Source organism: Strongylocentrotus purpuratus, unplaced genomic scaffold (assembly GCF_000002235.5).
Source record: "Strongylocentrotus purpuratus isolate Spur 01 unplaced genomic scaffold, Spur_5.0 spur5_scaffold_1, whole genome shotgun sequence".
NCBI classification, from domain to species: domain Eukaryota; kingdom Metazoa; phylum Echinodermata; class Echinoidea; order Camarodonta; family Strongylocentrotidae; genus Strongylocentrotus; species Strongylocentrotus purpuratus.
Window position 1 is genome coordinate 11,265,053 of NW_022145594.1, and position 23,252 is coordinate 11,288,304.

The window sequence follows — 23,252 nt, forward strand, 5'->3', positions numbered from 1 at the left end:
TACAAGTTGAGCATTTATTTATTTTTCATTAACACTTAAATCTATGAAGACAAAGCCTTATCCATGGATATACTGATCTTATATAGATGCTTCATCTAAAACTGAAAAGGAAATCGGCTGATCAGAGTGATAAATAAACTTTATTAAATATATTTCTACGCAGTTTTTCATGAAACATAATCGCAAAGACTTTCGAGTAACCAACTCGCAGGCTATATCAATACCCTATCATACATCCCATAAATCATGTTCAGATTACATCAAACATCATTGTCATGTTTGCACATTTCAAGAGGTGCTAGATAAGCTAGCTATTGAAATTAACCTGTTGACTACTGAATTATCTAATTCCCATAGACTTAAAGAGAAAGTTGAGTTCTGGGAAGAGGTGAAAAAATAATTTGTGAGCGTTATCATTCTTATTATGCAAGTGTGGAAGAACATCAGATAAGACAATGTTCCCTGAAAAGCATGGCTCTTCAAATGCCTTCATATTCTAAATATGTCATGTACATCGTAAAACTCGGGGGGTAGGTTTTTTACGCCACGTGTTCGTGTAGTCCCATATACCTCTTTCTGTGTACAGTGTTTGTAACTTTACCAAGACTTGGCCAATTTCTTATCATTTTGATGATTCCAGAACCTTGCAATACACACAAATTCTTATATGCTAGATGATCAACCTTCTCTGATCGATTCCACACCGTTTCTTTCACAATGAAATCGCATGACCAGAACTCAACTTCATCTTTAACACAGGGACCACCAGGCTCCAGTAAGCAATGGGTTAACTAAGGCTGATTTTTCGAAAGTCTTTGCGAGCGCATTATAACTACAAAGACTCTACATATTCGTTGACATTGGTTCGAAGTCAACTCTATCTGAAAACGAAACAAAAGTGTATGTTATGAACATTTCTCATGGATTAAATTGTGTTTAAAGTTCAAAACCGCATACCCACTTTCGAAACATAATAATAGACAGATATGGGAACCGGAGTTCACGATTCATCTTGAACTATAGTTAGCGAGAGAAGGAAAGTGAGACAGAGAGGGACATAGAGGGAGATAGAGAGAGAGAGAGAGAGAGAGAGAGAGAGAGAGAGAGAGAGAGAGAGAGAGAGAGGGGGTGCGGAAAGAAGATAGGAGGGGTGGGAGGGAGAGAGGGAGGGAGGGAAAGATTTTTTTAAATCCTCCAATCTGATCCATCCTCCTCCCCTTTGTTTATTCTCTCTCTCTCTCTCTCCTTCTCTCTCTCTCTCTCTCTCTCTCTTTTCTTCTCTCTCTCTCTCTCTCTCTTCCGCTTTGTAGGAAACACCTTCGCTCCTGCCTGAATGTATCCATACCCATCATTCAACGACCGAAACATTTGTTACTCTGTACAATATTTCATACCTCGTGCTTCATGCATCAACATCCTTCCTTTATAGTTCCCGACGCTGCAAAAGGGAAAACCCCTTCTGCCTAATCTAAAAATAAATATGACGTAATATCTTTGGCGGTGTGATAGGAACACAGTGAAGTATGAAAAGTTTCATACACTACAAAATCAATATTTAACAGTTGATTTTGCCATCCCTACAAAATATCCATTAAAAACTTGCAGCGTAAACATCAATACTTTAGCATACACTATGGTCATTATAATATTTACAAACATGAGCTTCAGTATATATATAAAATACTTCAACAGCATTTATTGCTCCGTCATTTATTTCGTCACAGATATGCGTAGGGTTAAAGGGAACCTAAACCTTCATACTAAGTTACTTTTATTGTAAAGTTTAAGATATTTGAAAAATATCAGTAAAAATTTGAACAAAATCGGGCAAGGAATAAGGAAGTTAGAGCATTTTGAAATGACTAGTCACTAGAGGGCGGTATTCAATTTGATGACATCATCTGTGGACAACTTTCCATGCCTTTTGTACATACAATTTCACAATTTTTTCGTTTTCTTCGTATTTATTTGTGTTCTTGATCCGACTTCATAACATGTGAAGTAGAATATCATTTTGCATTCTAAATCTTGCTTTCAGGGGAGTAAATTATCTCAATCACAAGAAAGAAGGAAAAACATGACATTTTATGTACAAAAGGCATGGAGAGTTGTCCACAGATGATGTCATCAAATTGAATACCGCCCTCTAGTGACTAGTCATTTCAAAAAGCTCTAACTTCCTTATTCCTTGCCCGATTTTGTTCAAATTTTCACTGATATGTTTCAAATATCTTAAACTTTACAATAAAAGTAACTAAGTATGAAGGTTGAGGTTCCCTTTAAGATTGCAATTAGGTTTAAAGCAAGTTGTATGGTTAGGATTAATGTTGTTGGTAAGCATTAGTTAAATTAGTCACCAAATTATGTTTTGCCCGTGATGTACAGTAAAGGGGGTTCCATGTGGCTACGATGTATTCAAATTATATAAGCCTCGAATATTACTTCTGCAAAGAAATATTACCTATTATAATGGATGTAAAAGGGACTACATGTAAGTAACATTGTTCAGATAAGAGAACATGGTGTTAAGGTAGTGATTTCAATGTTAGATGTACAATTAAAGATAATCTGAAAGTTTGAGTGCAAACGGACCATTATTAATGATAAAAACTGGGGAAAATTTATCTGATCACTTTGTTAATTCTCCCAACTATATTACAATTTAATTACATTTTTGGTGAATGTAAATCGTCACAAAGCAATGAATTGGCTCTATGTACCATTCCAGATATTTAAGTGTTGACAGATTTTTAAGAGCCTGTTTTATGTCTTAGTTTCATGGAAAAACGGTCGGGAAAATTGAAAAATGGTTGGGAGAATTTACTTTTAATCACTCTAAGAGGGTGTTGCACAGTGACGCCTTCAAGGAAAACCTTAAATATCGTTGTGGTTTGAGAATTTTCTCAGGATATTTTGCCCGTTAGAGGGTCAGTACAGTAGAAGGAATATAATAAGTAACATTTCATACACAAATTTCAATTTTTTTTTTCATCAACCTTCAACAATGTACTTTAAGGATTTTATAAGGTTGATTTCATACATTCTAGCTATACATTTTCTTTCTTTCTTTCAGGTTATTGGTACACTTGAAGAATTCGGTTAGAATCGAAAATTTACCTTGGAGTAATTACTGCCTGAAGACGAGACTTTCGACCTATAAAATAAGCATAAGTAAACCACACCATGACATACAAGAAATAAGGTATTAACTACGGTATCATAAGTTCATATGCTTCAGTTCTAAGATATGATATCAGTTTAGTATTCAGATGCTTATCAGATGGTGACTAAATTTGACATGCAGCTTTATTGATTGATTGATTATTGATACGTTACGTAATGCATTCTGTGCACACATAATATATCGCCTTTGTTATCAAGTGCATTTCTGAAATTAAAGCAAACCTGAAAACTTCACAAACTGATGAGATTAAAATCTGGACTTTTCTTACAGTGCATTTGATAGTTGAAGAGGACGACATGAAAATGCAATATCAAAAGCCCCATGACAGATAGCAAGTTACATGTACAATATACAATGTACAAAGTAAGCATTTTACAAAGTGGCCATGCTTAGCAACATCAAAAAGAAACGAATCGGAAAGATTTAAATTAAACATGGAAGGCATGCACAAGATTTGAAGCCGGTGCGAAAGGGACAGTGTTGTCAACTGCAAACCAGCTCATGCAAACGTAGCCAGGTTAGAGATACAAGCGAGTGACAATTTACAACCAAGTGCTGAAAAGATAAAGAAAGAGTGGAATAAGGTTAGTGCACATTCATTTGGAGTTAACATCCATGCGAGTTTGAATTATTAGTCAGTAAGTAGCACACAAGCAGGTTTTTAGCCACACAATGTTGATCTGCTGGACTCGCATGTAATTTACCACCATTGGGTGACCGCACCCCAGCTGCCCCTGACCAGCTCCCATTTACATGACTGCAGTCCCCCCCCCCCCCTTCTCTCTTCTACCTCTCACCCCACATGTACATACGCCCTTCGAAATAGTATTATGTAGTTTCCCTGCAATTTTGCTTTCTCAGAAAAGTTGAAACGGCGATAAGAGAGCTGTTTGTTTGTTTCGGTTTTCCATTCAATCCTAGGACTAAATTGTTTTCTAGTACCTAGGCAGAATTTAAGGAAACCTCCAGAGCGTCCCTCTCACAAAAGTGTCGAAAATAGACTTATTTTGTGGAAAAGGTGTTTCACAATCTATGCCGGTTCCTACATGTGGTCATCCAAAAATAAATTTCCGACATTTTATCTAGTTCAGGTTAAAAGGAGTTACATGTATCTGCCAAGTCCAGGACAAGAATTACAAACACAATATAGGAAGGAAAACTAGATAACAAAAAGGGAAATTCAAGCCGAAACGGTATTAGAACTGAAACAAAAGAATATTAGTGTACGAAACTCGAGCCAAAAATATATTAAAGAAGCAAGACAAGGAATTGCATATAAATCAGAAACACGTGCGAACAGAAAGTGCAAAATCACCTGAAGCTAACTAGCGTGGTATTAGTTCGGGTTAGTTGTGATATATGATATCCATATATCCCCTTGAGAGGACATAGTAGAATGTACAAGGGAAATATGAAACATATGTTCTGGCTTCAATTGTACAATATTTTAGCGCTTTGTATGGAAATAGATGAGCTGGCGCACTGTGTCCCAAAAAGTTAAATTTTTGCTCGACGCTCATCTATTCGTAATAACCTATATGTTGATGGTTTGTTTGTATAGTAAGTGTTGCTTGTTTGTTTGTACCAGAAATGTAAACATTTCGATTATCTATTCATAATAACCTGTAAGAGAATCATCTTTGTTTCTTCATTCGTTTCTTTGTTCATTTGATTCACATTTTCCATGCCAAATCACGCGTTATTCTTTTATTCCTTGTTATAATGTTGGTAAAATATTGTTACATAATGTTATATGCATTTGTTATTTTCATTTGTAAGTTTGTTTTTACAATTCAGCCTTTTCTGCGAGACAGATTTAATATATCATTAAATAACATTAACAAATTGTTTGTTTCTTTGTTCGATATTTTGACTTTGATGGCTATCTCAATCCCTGTCACACTGTTGAGAGGCTAATATTTCCAACAAAGCCAAATATGCATGAGGATATTGTGCATAAACCTATCAAGGAGAATTTGCTGCCCGACTTCGAAGAGAAGGTTGAGTTCTGGGAAGAGGTGAAAAATAATTTGTGAGCGTTGCTCATTCTTATTATGCAAGTGTGGAAGAACATCAGATAAGACATGTTCCCTGAAAAGCATGGCTCTTCAAATGCCTTCATATTCTAAATATGCATGTAACATCGTAAAAATCGGGGGCCGGCTTTTTACGCCACGTGTTCGTGTAGTCCCATATACATCTTTCTGTGTACAGTGTTTGTAACTTTACCAAGACTTGGCCAAATTTCTTATCATTTTGATGATTTCAGAACCTTGCAATACACACAAATTCTTATATGCTAGACGATCAATCGTTTCTGGTCGGTTCCACACCGTTTCTTTCACAATGCAATCGCATGACCAGAACTCAACTTCAACTGTCCTACTTGTAGCTACTTGCTCCCTCTATATAGAAAACTTCCCCAATCGGTGCCTGTTGGTCCCCCATGATCCTCTATTTCTTATGTTAGTTGAGAGCTGAGTTAATGAGAAAGCCACCTGTCAGTGACCTCGCTGTGTGGTCTAATCCCTTCTGGCCCAGTAGTATTGACGGTCTTTAATCATTCACCAGCATTTTTTCTATCATAAGACGCATTTTAGTTGCTTTATTTCATTTTGTTTGAACTCTATTATTTTGTTCTTATCTTGTTGGTGTTGTTGTTGGTTTTGGGGGATAGAGTTTCTTGTGGTAGTTGTCGTTGTCATGGTGGTGGTGGTGGTGGTGATGGTTCATGTTGTCGTTGTTGTTGATGTTTCTGATTATTGTTTTTGGTTGTTTCTTTGATGCGTTTTCGCTTACTTTTGCCCGTCCTCATCTTCCGAGGTCACGTTGACTCCGGGTCGCAGGTTGAAGGAGCTCGTCCTGACCTGTCGATCCTTGCTCGCGGCCACGATGTCCTTCACCTCCTCGTAGTAACCCACCATGTCCTGGACCCGCTTGCCCCACTGCTCGGGCACGCCGCTCGCCTTGTGCATCTCGGCCAGTTCCCGCATGAGCTCCTCGAGCGCGGGGAGGATCTTGAGCTTCTGCGAGAGTTCGGATTGGACCTCAGCCAGACCCGAGCTGTATTCGTGAACCTGTTAGAACAAATCGAGAAACGGATTTTCTCAATTTACTATGATCTATGTTCTATGTTTTAATTGGTACGTGTATACTTCATTTGCAACAAAAAATGTTGAGCACATTAATAACTTTCCGTATTACATAATTTGTAAATCAAATGTATGGTAAAACCGGTCACTCTATAAGATTTTTTACTTTTTTGAAGCACTTCAAGATCATTTTGAAGCGCATTTTTTTTGTGTAAGGGCTTCAATATTACACCATATCACAGACACTGTTAACACGTAGGACCATGCATCTCAGATTTGTTAAACTGGAAACATTGTTAAACAATGCCTTTAATTCGTGTGTTCGTGTAATCAGACATCCTCCTTAATCTTGTCTTTACGTGCGAACATGAATCTTCCTTAATCGTGTCTGTCCATGTGAACGAACCTCTTACCTAGCTAGTCTATCCATCTTCCTTAATCAATATTGTCTTTTCTTCTGGATATACATGTTCCCTAACTATTCATATTCACATAACTCTTCCTCATTCGTTTATATTGATGTGAACAACCTGTTTCTTAATCTTGTCTGTACTTTGTGTGAACATACCTCGTCCTTTATCTTGTCTGTTCGTGTGAACACCACACTGGCCTGATTTGACTGCCCGCTGATCGCTGAACTCTGTTGCTTCGACCTGTCCAGTTCTTCATTCATCTGACACAACTGCTTAAATGTTTCATATCTAAAGGACATATAACGAACCAGGTAAATGAAGGAGAACATGAAACAGAGACCACTCATCTTTAAAGCCTATCTGCACTAGTTTGACCAGGAGGGATAAGACCTCCCTGCGTGGTCACGGACAGGTGGCGATCTCATCAAATTAGCTCTCAATTAAAATTTTAACAAGGGGATCATGGGGGACCAACGGGCACCGCTTGGGCATTGTTTGCTATATAGAGGGCGCAAGTAGCTACAAGTAGTGCAGTCGCACTTTAAGAAAACTTGGGTTCCTGATTTCTGGTAATGCATGCCACATAATAAAACCTCCCAAAATCAAACAAAACTTTCAGCGAATCTTCAAGACTATAAATAAAAGACTTATGCCGGGTACGATTTTGATTTATGTGGTTCAAAAAAGCTTTGTTTACAATCTGCTAGTCCAGACGGAAGAAGCACTGCATTTTAGACAATCCTTTTCCCCTCTCGAATTCCAATTCCATAATTACCACATCTGAAGATCAGCTTTACCGTGATTAGGGCCATTAAATGCGAGATGATCGGGTACCACGACAGATATTATTATGTCAAGGATTAATGTAGGAAACGAGAGCCGTGTTATCATGGTCATAGCAAAAGTGGATACTTAAAGGCCCACTGCACTACTTGTAGCTACTTGCGCCCTCTATATAACAAACAATGCCTAATCGGTGACCATTGGTCCCCCATGATCCACTTTTTCTTATGTTAACTGAGAGCTGAGTTGATGAGATAACCACCTGTCCAGTGACCTTGCAGGGCTGTCTAATCCCTCCTATAAACTATGGCAGATAAGCTTTAAGGTCATTGTTTTGTTGAGTTGAAATTATATAGTCAACGCTCGGACGCGTTAGATATTTCGTTCTCGAAATATCTATTTTCCACAAAAATTTAGACAATTTTTAAGCAAATATAATTACGTATGGCGTATTATACACCATTTTGTCATATTGAGCTCAAGGGGTAAAATACGAGATAAGAGATGGAAAGATTGTTCGTGATCGTCCACGTCCTCGTACCTCAATCCCACGACGTCGTTTCGTAGGTTCCTGATATCGGCCACGGTGATACCTCCCTGTGCATTAGCTTCCTGGGCAGTCCGCTCGGCAACGAAACGTTCAACGAGCCTCCGCATAATGCGCTGTCCAAGAAAACAAAATTGTTACAAAATATGCTTCGAAGTTGGTTTGTCTTAACACAGAAAAGGTAAATTTAGTTGTTAAAGATAAACTTGAGTTCTGGTCATGCGATTACATTGTGAAAGAAAAGGTGTGGAATGCATCAGAAAAAGTTGATCATGTAGCATGTAAGTATTGGTGTGTACTGCAAGGTTCTGGAGTCATCAAATTCATAACAAATTTGGCTCAGTCTTGGTAAAGTAACAAGCACACTAAACAGAAAGATGTATATGGGACAACACAAATGGTGTCGGAGCTATAGTACTACTTGATTTCCTTATCTTTCTATGCTCATTACTCAGCCAGTTTACATTTTCTTCCAAAGTTGTTTGGCACATGACATTTATTTGTAATCTTGAACATTCAGTGTAAGTTTCGTTAGAATCTGTGAGAATTGATTTTCTTTTTTTAACCAGAACCAAAGTTTATTTTTAATTGTGTTGTGTTGATGCCGCCCTCTAATAACTTGTTCGATGTTTCGTCATGCGATTATGACATTAGAGGGCGGCCGTTAGTTTTCACCATAGCGCATTAAGAGAGATAGTTGTGACACACGCGAACTAAAGTTCCAATTCATGGAGCGCTGAAAATACCTCCCTCCCATAGAGATTGTATGTAGGAGGGAACTATTCGGAGCTCCATGAATAGAACTTTGAATGCATATGCGTGCGCGTGTCACAACTACCTCTCCATGAAATTACAAGTTGTATTCAGTGCTGAAATGTAATGTGTGAAATACATGGTTAGCAGCGATCTATCGAAACTTTTTAAGACGAAATTTCTCACCTGATAATTGGACAAATCCACTCGCTTGTAAGTTCTTTTCCTTTTCTGCATATCATTCAATTTCTGAAACAGCAAGGAAATAAAAGGGTGAAGGCAAAGGGGAGAAAAACACTGCAACATATAGGAAAAGGAATGCGATAGGACTAATCATTTTCAATATGTGTGTGTCGACAGTTTCATTAGGCCTATACAGTGAAAACTCGTAATAAGGAGATCTGCTATAACGATGTGACGCTTATGAAGGGTATAGTCACAGACCCAAATCTAATTTTTACATGTAAATCTATAATCAGCCAGCACAAGTTTTTATTTTCTTCGAATATTCCATCACGAGATTTGACATCATTCTGTGAACAATGCCGACCGCAACAAATACAGCATTGGTAAAAATCCTGGTAAATTCTACATTACATAATTCAAACATACATTCCTGACAATGTTATCTCCATAACATTTTAATAATTCCAAATTGATTAATTGATTCAGTCATCCTTTTATTTGTTAGGTATGATAATTTGCTGATAAAATTGCCTGAAAATTATTTCAACGAGAATGTAATTCTTTTCTATTGTAACAAGTCGTAAACACACGTGGTGATTTATCTGAACCTCCTGGCGCCAGTGCGACAAAGGAAGCAGAAAAGCGCTAATTTCCGCCCTATAGCGGGAAAACACTATCACTCGGTAACGCCTACGGACTTTCAGTCCGATGGTGCGAAACCACTAGGAATACTGACTGTTCGTTATTACGGCTATAAGACATTCATCTCAGATGATCTATAATCGAAACAATTATTTGTTTTTCTTCTTCACGGGGTGTTGTGAGAAACTATCTAGAATCGAGCATGTTAAAGAAGGTGTAGCATGGCAAATACTGGTTAACGCCATCTACGACTTCGTTTGGACAACTGCACGTAAACAAATGGACTTGATTAACAGTCAGCGCGCTATCGTTCGCGAAACAGACCGAAGTTCTCCTCACGCTTCGGTTTCGCGTATGCTGCACGCTCGTGAATACTGCGGTCGCGTAGTCCGTAGTCCCGAGTCAGGCCACGGGAAAGACGCCCCCTTTAAGATAGAAAGGAGAACCTGTTTCTCTTACTAAGGAATCACGAAGCACTTCTGTCTGAATGTTTCGACGTCGACGACACATCTGCCACCATAACTTTAGACGTTGCTTAAGTTGGCTGCAATCAGGCAACAAATTGAACGGCGGCGGGACGGTAACGGTGTCGTTAAGGAAACTCATCCAAAGCGTGGTTCGGGCGAATTTCCACTCCACATCGGCGTTTTCCTGTGAAATTGAAATTGAAATTGAAATTGAAGTTGAAATTAAATTTGAACTTGAAATTAAAATTGAATTTGAAATCCAAATTGAAATTGAAATCCAAATATAAATTGAAATCCAAATATAAATTGAAACGTAATCCATATTGAAACTATTGGGTAAACTTGATTCATACACTGTGTATATCTAAACGCTTGTTTTATTACCAAAAAATGTTCTATTGAGAATGACTTATAAAACACGTCGTTCTTTTTACATCCATCTTCATTCTGCTAAAGGTACCACATATTTTGCCTAGTTTGACTAGTATAATACTATAAAGTCTATGTTCTTTCGGGTAAAGCAAACAAATTACAATTTTATTATTATTTACTCTCGCGTTTTATTTGTTAAATTAGTCAGTTTACTATTATTTTCAGGTCGTTTTCTGTGTAAAATCAACGGATGGGGCGACAAAGCTACATTAAACTAAGACATCGTTTTACAATGTAAAATTTGAGATTCACGGCCCTTCTTGTTATCAGTTTCTGTGATGTGGTGTAATACTGAAAGCCTAAACCTTAAGCTCTTCAAAATGATCAAGAAGTGCCTCAAAAAAGTAAAAGAATCTTTGAGTAACCGGTTTTACCGTACTCGTTTTCCCCAGTAGACTGTAGTTTTATGAAAACCGTTTTCCAATCATAAAAATCTTGATAATCAGACGGGTGATCGGCTTGTAAAAGTCACGAGGTTCCTGACTGACCTCAAGGTTTATAATTATGATTGCAGTATGAGCTAAATCCAGAATTTTGTTTCAGAATCTGAAACAAAGTTACCGGATACCTTTAAGACCCGACAGAACGAAGCAAGCACGTTTTAGCACACGAGTACCCTACAGGTATTATCAGCAAACTTGGCTCACCTCTACTTTGTTAAAGACGTTACTCATAACGGCAATGAGAGCATTGAGGAGGACCAACACAGCGAAGATATAGAAGGCACCGTAAAGGAGTTCTCCTGCACCCCTGATGACGTCGGGCGTTGCTTTGATGTTCAAGGAATCCCGGTCAATCAGACCGAAGAGTGACCAGTAGAGGGACATCATGCTGCGTCCCAGGCTGTACAGGGAGTTTTCAATGATTTTTCAAGTAATTTAGATGAAAATAATGAAATTCCTTCTTATTTTTTCCGTATCCGTACACCTACCCTCTGGACATCCACCCCTGGACAAACACCCCTAGGGCAACCACCCCCTAGGACGACTACCCCTAGGACAACTACCCCCGGAATACTACCCCAAGACAACTACCCCAGGACAACTACCCCTTAGGACAACTATCTCCCAAACAACTACCCCCGACGGCAACCATCCTCTTGGGCAACTACCACCGGACGGCTGTCCTAGGGGGTAGTTGACCTAGGGGGTAGTTGTCTGGAGGATAGTTGTTGTGGTAGTTGTCACAGGGGGTAGTCGCCCGAGAGGGTGGTTATCCTATGGGTGGTTATCAGGGGGTGGATGTCCAGAGGGTAGGTGTACGGATACGGAAAATAATAAGAAGGAATTTCATGCGAACAGCGATCTATATAGAGTCCTTAGGCCAATCGGTTTAGGCCGACTAAGTCTTATAGATCTGTCTTCGTCACTTTTCCCATACATTAAACTGGTCTACGTTGCATTGGTCCTCGACCAAACTGGTTTATGACCCATTAGTCCTATGTCCTAAGACTTGCATTCCTATCTTCCTACGGCATATTGGTCTTACCCCCCCCCCCCCCCCCCACAGCTGGTTCTGCTTGCACTTGGCTCTACATCCCATGAAATAATAATGTAAATACATTGTGTCCCATTGGTCAGTGTTTGTTCAACCTCCCATCAGGTTACATCGATTTGGTCCTATGTCCAACAAATCCTATGTGTCACTGGTCTTACTTGCTCTCGGTCTCCTTCGCTGTGTTCATAGGATAAATTTGTCTTACCTAGCTCCCATTATCACATGTCCAAGTGGTCTACTTCGCATTGGTCTGAGTCTAATTGTTTAACGTCTTATTGATTCCCGTCCAGATATTTTGGACGTATAAGACATATGACGTATATGACGTATATGACGTATATGACGTATAAGACCTATAGGACGTATAGGACGTATAGCATAATAGCGCGTTTAAGGTTTCGATCCCAAATTAGTTCAGGAAACGAGTAGTTCTCAGTTTGTAGATATCATATCTCAAAACCGTAATAGCCATTGGAATTGAGGGTGATTTTGCGTTTTATTGAGGGCAGTAAAGTATTGCTGGATCAAGGGGCGTATTCAGTATGTAAGTCGTCCACTGCCCCCCTCCCCCTCCCCCCCCCCCCATTCCCAAGCCCTGCCCACTTTCCAGACATATGATCGATGATGACAATCAGTCCTTACTTCCTATACTCGTAAGACCTGCCGCAGTCTCCATGTGCATCATTCGTCTCACATCTCTCTATGTCTCCCTGGCTGTAGATGTTATAGTTGAACGTCATCGCCGAAGAGAACGAGATGATGACAGCGATTACAAAGATGAAGAAGCTCGACGTCCTCTTCACCATGTCGCCGACTGAGATGACCAGCGGGCCGACGAAATCGTTTGCGATCAGGAATGACATCAACTTGGTGAAGGCTAGAACCGTGACGATGCCGAAGATACCGTTGCCGATAAGAGACGGATCGTTCCATTTTCGGGACAGGATCGAATTCGTTTTCTCGCAATCTGACGTTGATGGCGGTCCTGTGGTTACTTCTGCTTCATCCATCTGCAGGGCAGGTGATGATACACAGCGGAGGTCGGCAAGTATTTCGATGATGATGTCAATGGCGACGTCCCGGGAGGGGCCATTGAGTTCTATCTCTTCGAGTCTGAGACGCGTGATGCCACCGATGTTGGTAGTGGAGTTTTCAAGGACGTTCACGGCGTTCGGGTCTATGGTCGGTGCGGCAGGGCATGTCCCCTGTAGTTGATTGTTTCACCAATGATAGAGAAAGTAGAGGAAGACACATACAAGTGAAAGAAACAGAAATATATATACAAATTCATAAGAATAATCAATAGAAGAACATGAGATTGGGAGGAGGGTACACAGAAATGCAGAACAGCTTCGAATTGTTATCAACGGTACCATAAAAGACCAAGGCGGTCTTATCGAAGACAGCCCCTTTATCTTATGATATCGTATATGTATATATAACGATTATGATTACGTCCCCCCCCCCCTCACGAAGTTGCAGGGCGTCGCCCCCTGTTAAGTTAATTTAAGATCTTAGGGACTTGGTATTTATCAAGCCTTACCAAAGGGTACTATAGTGCATCGACTTGCTTTCGAACGCGGGATCTCGCCCGTATAAACGAGACCACTGCTCTACCACTGAGCCATTTCGACTCCTTGGATAAGCCAGGGGGTTAAACTCACAACTCCCTGGATAGACTAACCAAATCAACGATACCACTGCTCTACCACTGAGCCATTTCGCCTCCTTGGATAAACCAGGGGGTTTAACTCACAACTCCCTGGATAGACTTACCAAATCAACGAGACCACTGCTCTACCACTGAGCCATCTCGCCTCCTTGGATAAACCAGGTGGTTTAACTCACAACTCCCTGGATAGACTTACCTAATCAACGAGATCACTGCTGTACCACTGAGCCATCTCGATTCCTTGGATAAACCAGGTGGTTTAACTCACAACTCCCTGGATAGACTTACCTAATCAACGAGATCACTGCTGTACCACTGAGCCATCTCGATTCCTTGGATAAACCAGGGGGTTAAACTCACAACTCCCTGGATAAACTTACCAAATCAACGAGATCACTGCTGTACCACTGAGCCATCTCGCCTCCTAGGATAAACCAGGGGGTTTAACTCACAACTCCCTGGATAGACTTACCGAATCCTGGAACATGCTGAGGAAGGTCAAAACGAAGTAGACCATGAGCAGGATGGAGATGAGGGTGTCCCTGATATGCTCGAAGGATGACATAATCTTCCTGATCCCACATAGGTAAGCCAAGTACATCTCCTTCCAGCTCAATCCTATAATGGTCATTAGAGAAGTAAAATGACTTGATAGAATTTTCACTGTATTTGCCGATGTCATCGTCCCTCATCGTTCACAATCTCATGCAAACTGTCAATGACGTTGACTTCGACAATGGCATTGCGAACCCTGATGTAATACTTTTGGCTCCCGACAAACTAATTCATCGGATACATCTCTCTCTCTCTCTCTCTCTCTCTCTAGCCTGTTCCTATAATGGTCAAGAGAGAGAGAGTCTTTTGACAAACGGTTTTTGACATTTCTGATTCCAATCATAAATATCTTGATAATCAGACTGGTGATCGTCTTGTAAAAATCGTGTGATTGACTTCAAGGTTTGTAATTATGAATGCAGCATGAGCTAAATCCAGGTTTTTTTTAAAGGATCTGAGGCAATGTTAAGCCTCAGTCACAAATACCATTTCGAACAGCTACAAACGCCGTACGAACGATTTTTAGACTATTTCGTAAGATCGTCTTAAGAAGGCCGTACGAAACCAGCACTCGTAAAACGTTCGTAGACCGTTCGTAAGTTCGCAGACTGGTCGATGGTCTTGTCCAAGATTTTGTTCAACCTCGTACGAAACCCCCTCTTCGTAAGGCGGCCGTACGCACGTCGTAATAACATCGTAAGAACCACGGAAGATCCCTTTAAAATAGTCTTACCAACCACGAAGAGCAGGAGTATGAAATGCACAATGTACTGGTTGCGTGTCATGATGATGTTATGCAGGTGTGATGATGTGTCTATATTTAACAAGATGACAAGCATGCTAAAGTCTGCCCCGGCCTGCATCACGAACTTGACATACCTAGAACCAGACAATGACAATAAGACAGAGAGATGAATGTCGACGACAGTGATTTAAAATATCAACAACCACCACAACAACAACGATGATGATGACGATAATGATGATGATGATAATAATAATAATAATAATAATAATAATAATAATAATAATAATAATAATGATAATAATACATAATTATAATAATAAAAAAGGTCAAATACTTATAATAATAATAATGATGATAATAATAATAATAATATTAGCAATACTAATAAGAAGAATACAAAATTTAAAAAATGATACTAATATTAACAATGATAATAATATACAAATATACACTGCCTTGAGAGGTTCTGGTTAAAACTATGCGCAAGAGGTGACTCCAATAGTACTATTTGCTGAGGGGCGCAGCCCCGAAGCAAATGGTACTTTTGGAGTCACCGAGGCACATAGTTTAACCAGAACCTCGAATAGAAGGCATGGTATATTTGTTTTATATCCTGCATCAAAAATTTATTTGAAAGAAAAAAAGAAAAAAAAAAAAAACATTTTTGGGAAAATCAAATTTAGAACAAAAAAATGTCAATTTTTATCTACAAAGATTTAAAATATGTTGTTTTCATTAAATTAAGATTTGAAAAAAAAATTGATTCAATTAAAAAAAAAAAATTAACATTTTTTTTTCAACTCCCAAATAGTAAACCAAAATAGTACTCTCATATAGTACTTTCTAAAAATAGCTCAAATATTTTTGGTCATGTGACGAGCTCTCAACCAATCAAAAGCCAACAAATATTTGATGCAGGATATAATAATAATTATTATGATGATAATAACAAACATAATAATAATAATTATAATAAACTGACTAATATTAACTGAAAATAATTTCACTCGATTTGAGAGAACATTGAGAACTGGCTAGGTGAAAAATGCTTAGTGAACTTTTTCCTTTTTATATTCGTTTGAAAGAACTGAACAAAAGAACAAAAGATTGATTTTCTAATGCCCATATTTTCACAATAAACCAGGCAATAGCTTTTAAAAAGTCTTGCGCTACAAAGTATCATATTGTGTATGTCTAGCGCATGTGACGTTGAGCAATTAAGATTGAATCCACTTCTTATAAACCCCACAGTAGACCCCACCACTAAGTTAAGCACAACATAAACGATTGATGTTGTTGTCGTTCTATTTTGTCTATTCCCTTTTTAGTGTGCTATAACATTTATTAACAACATCGACATCAAAATAGCACTTACGGAGTTCGAACAAGATGCCGAATATGTGTGGAGACGCCGAGCTTGTAGAGGATTGAAAAAAACGGGAAAGCCACGACGAGACCGATGAAAGCGAGGAAGTTGACCAAGGGCGGCTCGTCACGGAGATGGGCGAGGTGGCGATAGAACTGGGCCGAAACTGCTTGTTGGGTGTTCGGGTGCGCGACGAACTGTGTAGAGATTTTGACGGAAAACACGGCTTTAAAACAAAACTACTCGAGTGCGATTTCAATACCTTAATGTATTTCCTATCGAGATCACGTTAAGATAGTATCACAATCCATCCCTTCACCCTTTGAAACCATCAAACATTTCATTCTAAAATATGCGATACATGAGATTATATTATTCTCATTATCATCATTGGTAGTAGTAGAAGTAGTAGTTGTTGTAGTAGTGGTGGTAGTAGTAGTAGTAGTAATAGTAGTAGTAGTAGTAGTAGTAGTAGTAGTAGTAGTAGTAGTAGTAGTAGTAGTAGTAGTACGTAGTAGTAGCAGGCGCGTACGCAGGATTTTTTCGAGGGGGGGGGGGTTAATATTTTAAAATCCCGCCGAAAATTCAGCGGAAGGGGGGGGGGGGGGAGGTCACCTTTTTTGGTCACCCATTAGCAAAATTCTTTTTTCTTTCTTTTTTCTTTTTTTGTAATTTAAAAAAAAAATGAGGAGGGAGTTTTCTTGCAAAGCACACACAATTTTTGTTTGAGGGGGGAGGGAGTTCGAACTCCCCCCCCCCCCCCCTGTGTAAGCGCCTGAGTAGTAGCAGTAGCATTGTTAGTTTCTTATTATTATAACATGTAGACCTATTGTATATATATTTTGTTTAAAGCCTATCTGCAGTAGTATGGCAATGAGGGATTAAACCTCCCTGCATGGTCACTGACAGCTGGTTATCTCATCAAATCAGCTCTCATTTAATATAAGAAAGGGGGGGGGGGCATGGGGATCAATGGTCACCGATTAGGCATTGTGTGCTATATAGAGGGCGCAAGTAGCTTTAAGTAGTGCAGTGGGGCTTTAAATCAAACAAACTGTGAGGCATATCAGTTTAACAAAGAGTCAACCCATGTGTCTATAGATTGATCTATCAACCACTGAACTTGTACCCTAGATGGCTCACCTGTCGTTGTTCATACTGGATAGCTTGTGTCACTTTGGGAATGTTTCCAACATGGCGCTGATTCTGGGCGCCCCCATTCAGTGCGTTAGTCTCCTGGAACGTGAGCACTGTATTGATCTGTGCAAAGCGATGAATATTAGATGTACATTGACTTTGTAACTAACAATTGCTCCTGAAAAATTAACCCCTATTCACTCTTCGTCCCCTTCTTCTTCTGCCCGCCTCCTTCAGTCCGTCTCCCCACCCCCTTTCAACGCACCAATCTACCCCTCCCACATACTTATTGCGAAGCACTTCCTCCCTTTTTCCTTCTTTCGCTTTGGCTTTCAATTCAATTAAAATTCGATTCAATTTATTCACTCATTAAAACCACATAAATTACCGATACAAGTAAAAATACAAATATATAAAATTAAGTTTATCAACTAGAATTGGATCAAATCATAACTAACCTCCTCGGAATCGCGTGCGTATGATACAAGTTCGGCGGCCAACCTCTCCATTTTATCCGCTAGCTCGAGATATCGCACTTTAAACTCCACCTGTGAAAAGAATGGAAGAGCCCATCTACGATAAACTTTCATAAAGAAACATAATAGTTGAGGACGAGCTCGAGATACCGCACTTTAAACTCCACCTGTTAAAAGAATGGAATAACCCATCCAGGATATCGTTTCATAGAGAATCATGCGAATTTAGGACAAGCAACTTTTGCATTAATGTTCAGACTAATTAAATCCAACTGCTTAATCTCCTTATCATCATCATTATCATCATCATCATCATCATCATCATCATCGTCGTCATTATTCTTCGTCCACATCGTCATCTCCAGCAGCTAAACCGAGCAAGCTAGCCTCATCATGATTAACAAAATTATAATCATCATCATCAACGTCGTAGTCGTAAACACCATGATTCTTTTTACCCTCTTGCAATCATAGTCATCAACAGGATCATTAACATCAACGTAATTATCGACATCAACATCACCATCATCACTTGGTGTCATCGTAGCCATCGATAACAGAAGCAAGAAGCGTTCACATCATTGGCATCACTACCACTAACATAGACAACACGATGTTTGTTACCTTCTTGCAGTCATCCTCATCAACAGGATCGTTAACATCAGATTAATTATCAACATCAACATCACCATCCTCATCATCATGATCATCACTACCACCACTATCATAGACAACACGATGCTCGTTACTTTCTTGCAGTCATCCCCATCAACAGGATCGTTAACATCAGATTAATTATCAACTTCAACATCACCATCCTCATCATCATCGTCGTCGTCGTCGTCATCACCCTTCCCCGGCATTACCTACCTCCAGGATAGCTATCCGTTTCATAATCCCACACAGTGTGAAAGCCCGGTCGATTGGGTCGGTGCTTGCTAGACATACATAGGCCTCGCTGGCCAGTCCACCATAGATCTCAAGGGTCCCTACGGACCGTTGAAGATCATCTGCAGCCTCATCCTGGAAGGCATCCGTGTTCAGCTCAGGGATCAACAGGTCTGCCTCCAGAAGCATCTAAAAAAAAGAATTATAATAATGATAATAATAGTGGCTTCTTATATAGCGCACATGTCCGTCACATCGTGACGTTCCTGGCGCTGCCCGGGTTATAACCCTGGCTTTAGCAAGGCGGCCATTACAGCGCTCTAGCACTGATTTCAAGGAATTAATTCCTGTCAGGTACCCATTTACATCACCTGGGTTGAGTGTGGCAAAAGTAGATCAATGTTTTGCCAAAGGTCATTAAATCGGCGGCGGGACTCGAAGCGCGGACCTTGTGATCGACAATCCGGTGACGTATCCACTCGACCACGACACCTCTGCTGATTTGTTTGTGTCATCATCAACACATTTATCATCAACATCATTAATATCGTCATCGTCATCATCATCACCATCCTCCTCCTCCTCCTCCTCTTCCTCTTCTTCCTCTTCTTCCTCCTCCTCCTTCTCCTCCTCCTCCCCTCCCCCTCCTCCTCCTCCTCATCATCATCACCATCACCGCTACCATCATACTCATCCTCGTCATCATCATCATCACCACCATCCTCCTCCTCCTCTTCCTCTTCTTCCTCTTGTTCCTCCTTCTTATCATCATCACCATCACCGCCACCATCATCCTCATCCTCGTCATCATCACCACCATCATTCTACTCCTGCTCTTCCTACTCTTCTTCCATCTCTTCCTCATCATCATCACCATCACCATCACAACCACCATCATCCTCATCCTCATCCGCGTCATCGTCACCACCACAATCCTACTCCTCCTCTTCCTCCTCCTCCTCATCTTCCTCCTGTTCCTCTTCATCACCATCATCATCCTCGTCATCATCATCCTTTACCTTCACTATGGCAAAGCTGTTGAGCTGTGCCGCCCTGATCATAGGGGTGATGTCCGGATGAATGTCGCTCGATTCGCATCTGCAGTTGATGATCGCCATTCGACCACTCTCGTCCTTACGCCAAATGAAAATGGAAAAAAAACACGTTTAAGCATTATGTATACTGGTAATAATTCGTTAAAGCCCCACTGCACTACTTGAAGCTACTTGCTCCCTCTATATAGAACACAATGCCTAAGCGGTGCCCGTTGGTCCTCCATGATCCTCTTTTCCTTATGTTAATTGAGAGCTGAGTTGATGAGATAACCACCTGTCAATGACCACTCTAGGAGATCTAATCCCTCCTGGCCAAACTAGTGCAGACGGGCTTAACATACAGTGGCGGATTGATGGGGTCGTATTTCAAGATATATTTGTTCATTTTTATGAAAGTAGAAGATAGGAGAAACGGAATGGTGAAAGTTTGAAATAAATAGAACCAAAATAACAAAAGTTATCAATGTTTGAAATACGAGATCGCTATACCCATGCGAATTTTAAATTGGCAATTTGTCAGTGGATTGTGACGTAGTCACGGACAGTTCTCCCGTTTGTCGTGTACATCGTCTTTTGCGCTCACAAGATATGACAGAAAATTTGTGCGGAGAAAAGAACCAAACGGGGAGAAATGGTATAAAATGAGGGAGAGAAAGGGAGATACCAAGGAAAGAGTAAAGAGAAATTAAATAAGAGTGATAGATAGAGAGAGAGAGAGGGATAGGGAGATCGACGATAGAGAAGGAGAAAAGGAGGAAATGCTAGAAATAGACGGGGAGAGGGGAAAGAGCGGGAAAGATGGGGAGAGTGTGAAAGGGAATAAGATAAAAATAGAGGGAAAGGGATGGAAGAAGACGGAAGGGGAAATGGTTTCAGAAACAGAGGAAACAGAGAAGAAGAAGAAGAAGAAAAAAGCTTCTTACCCTTTCTTCAGCAAATTGGAGCAGGGTTCGTACAGCCTCGTGGAAGTCAGCGTCGACGGCTCTTAACATGGCGTCACCAATATGGGCGTTACCCTCTAGTAGAGGGTACATCACCCCTAGCAGATAAGAACGAGCAAAAGAACAAAGGACAGTAACCATTATTATCATTAGTATCATTATTAACAACAATTTAATTAGTGTTGTAGATGATGATGATGATGAGGAGGAAGGAAGAGGGAGATGATATCAATGATCTATGAGATGATGATAATTAATATAATTTTTATGGCGTTTCGGTTTAAAATATATAAATCATTATAAATTATTATTATCAATCATTATTAAAGACATATTAATTAGTGTTGTAGATGAGGAGGAGAAGGAGAAGGAGGAAGACGACATTTATGATGAATACGATGAGGATAATTAATGGCATTTTTATGGCGTTTCGGTATAACATATAAAAGTCATGGGGTCTTCCAATCAAATAAGTTCGGAAATAGTTTTTTTTTTTCAGTGGACAGATGGCAAGCCTAATCGTAGTTTCTGTTCTCCTTCTTCTTTCATTTCTCAGTGGTCAGTAACATGGAGATTTCATTGTTTTCAGAGATTAAACGGTTTGCATGAAACAAAAATCATATAAATGTCGAACGTATTAATTTAAGGAATGTAAGGAATTATGTGATTACGTCACCTTAGATCTTCACCGCAGAATATAATTTGTTTTCGATTTTTAAGTTTCTTTCTTTGACATTTCCTGTGAATTTAAACATTCTTTCTCACCTAGATATCCCTCGGTTATTGCCAGATTCAATGCACTCAGACCACTCTCATCCTTGGCGTCCATATCCACACCGTTCTCGGGGCGGCCATCGAGCAGGGCTTTGATGACAGCTACGTCGCCCTTCGACGCGGCGAGGAAGAACTGTTCCTGCGGCGTCAAACTCACGTCGGAGTCGTCGTCCCCCATCTTGGCTGTCGGGCTAGTCGGGCTAGTCGTGGACTAGCCTATATGCTGCCTGATATTGGGCCTGCTCTACTGGTCCTACTGATGCAAACACAATAAGAAACGTAATGCAAGACCAACAAATATACTGAGCCTAGTGAGGTTTACTGGTTATTCAACATTAACTATGCTAACCTTGTATTAATTTTGAAGTCGCCTTTTACCGAAAATACAAATCTCTTAAATAACAATACGTCCAGCGTTTAATACCAAACGCCTTGACTACCTTGTATTCGTGATCAATTATGAATCATCTCTCCTATATATTCCCTCCCTATCTTTGTATGTATGTCTCTCTGTCTCTCTGTGCCTCTCTGTGTGTGTCTCTCTCTCTTTCTCTTGCTCGCTCCCTCTCTCTCTCTCTCTCTATCACATACACACACACATACACGATCATCTACTCCCCTTTCTCTCTGTATTTACTTCTTCTTGCCCCATCTCTTCTCTTTCTCTCTCCCTCTCTCTCTCTCTTTATTTCTCTCTCTCTCTCTCTTTCTACTCTATCTCTATCCACAAATCCCCGCTCGCACACGTGCACACCAACCAATCCACACACGCAAGTACGCAAGCACACACGATCATACACCCAAAATAAAACATGTTGTATAATAATATATGCCTATTCTTGAAGTGCCAGGATAAAATTCAAAGTTAAACAAAGACAGGTCATTAAACTATTATGCAACGAGAATACAATTATATTATTGCCTGAAGATTTAAACAATTTGAATGATGACAAAAATATACTCCACTGCTCTTCGACGCCCCCCCCCCCCCCCTCACATCGCCATCCCTCCCAATTTAGACCGTCGGTCTTTATTACAACTCATTTTAAGGCTTTTAAAATGCGGATCTAAAGTGCTAATGGTTTTTTGTTTGTCCAAGGCTATGGGCACACACATTCTTAGTTAATCAGCGTGGATTTAAAAACAGATTAATGAAATGTAATAGATCTACCAGTAAAGTAGCCTGAATTCCTGTGCCCAGTTCATCATTTTCATTAACATGATATTAAGGTTCCTATTGCGATGAAATAACTGAAGGACATTCGTACACAGGCGAAACCCCTCAAAAGCCTATTAAATTTGTTTAATGCAAACACTTACATCTACATTTCGGAAATGTCAAAAGCCATCGTAATTGTTTAAACCAAATAAATGACGATGTTAGCTTAGTCTCTGAAGTTGAAGTCAAATATAGGGTCCGAAGCAAAGAAACAATTGAATTATCGTTACGCATGTTCAAGCCCGAACAACATAATATTGATTATCTCTACTATACATGCAATGGAGTATTTTGGCTCAGGGTAATCGGCTAATTTTAACATGTTCAAGTTAATCTTGTTATCATTACATATTTCGATGGCCATTAAAGCAACCAGTTAGAATATAAATTGTGAGCTCCTAAAGTAATATGTGATAAATTGAGGA

General features: G+C 39.8%; 1 protein-coding gene and 1 long non-coding RNA gene across 6 annotated transcripts in view; both read right to left on the reverse strand.

Moving 5' to 3' along the window:
- LOC115920913 lies at positions 1–1,103 on the reverse strand. The gene is made up of 2 exons (XR_004062611.1): positions 793–1,103; positions 1–325 (listed from the first exon to the last, which is right to left on the reverse strand). It is a non-coding gene; the product is annotated as an uncharacterized LOC115920913 (long non-coding RNA).
- A 1,805-nt stretch (positions 1,104–2,908) lies between these two features.
- The window catches only part of LOC586844 (short transient receptor potential channel 3), a 30,058-nt gene continuing 9,714 nt past the window's right edge, over positions 2,909–23,252 (reverse strand). For 2 of the 5 annotated variants that reach the window (XM_011668381.2, XM_030977682.1), the window contains exons 2-18: positions 21,600–21,861; positions 20,817–20,932; positions 19,858–19,971; positions 18,821–19,027; positions 17,933–18,022; positions 17,481–17,597; positions 16,347–16,534; positions 14,957–15,102; positions 14,141–14,286; positions 12,639–13,201; positions 11,147–11,342; positions 10,060–10,251; positions 8,959–9,021; positions 8,014–8,135; positions 6,845–6,977; positions 5,984–6,261; positions 2,909–3,154 (exon numbers count right to left, since the gene is read on the reverse strand). In XM_011668381.2, the coding sequence (XP_011666683.2) occupies positions 3,100–3,154; positions 5,984–6,261; positions 6,845–6,977; positions 8,014–8,135; positions 8,959–9,021; positions 10,060–10,251; positions 11,147–11,342; positions 12,639–13,201; positions 14,141–14,286; positions 14,957–15,102; positions 16,347–16,534; positions 17,481–17,597; positions 17,933–18,022; positions 18,821–19,027; positions 19,858–19,971; positions 20,817–20,932; positions 21,600–21,786 (2,913 nt within the window). In that variant the 5' untranslated portion in view covers positions 21,787–21,861 and the 3' untranslated portion in view covers positions 2,909–3,099. Of the gene's footprint in view, positions 3,740–5,983; positions 6,262–6,844; positions 6,978–8,013; positions 8,136–8,958; positions 9,022–10,059; positions 10,252–11,146; positions 11,343–12,638; positions 13,202–14,140; positions 14,287–14,956; positions 15,103–16,346; positions 16,535–17,480; positions 17,598–17,932; positions 18,023–18,820; positions 19,028–19,857; positions 19,972–20,816; positions 20,933–21,599; positions 21,865–23,252 lie in introns of all 5 variants that reach the window. The other 3 variants (XM_011668375.2, XM_030977681.1, XM_786607.5) reach the window with 2 other exon arrangements.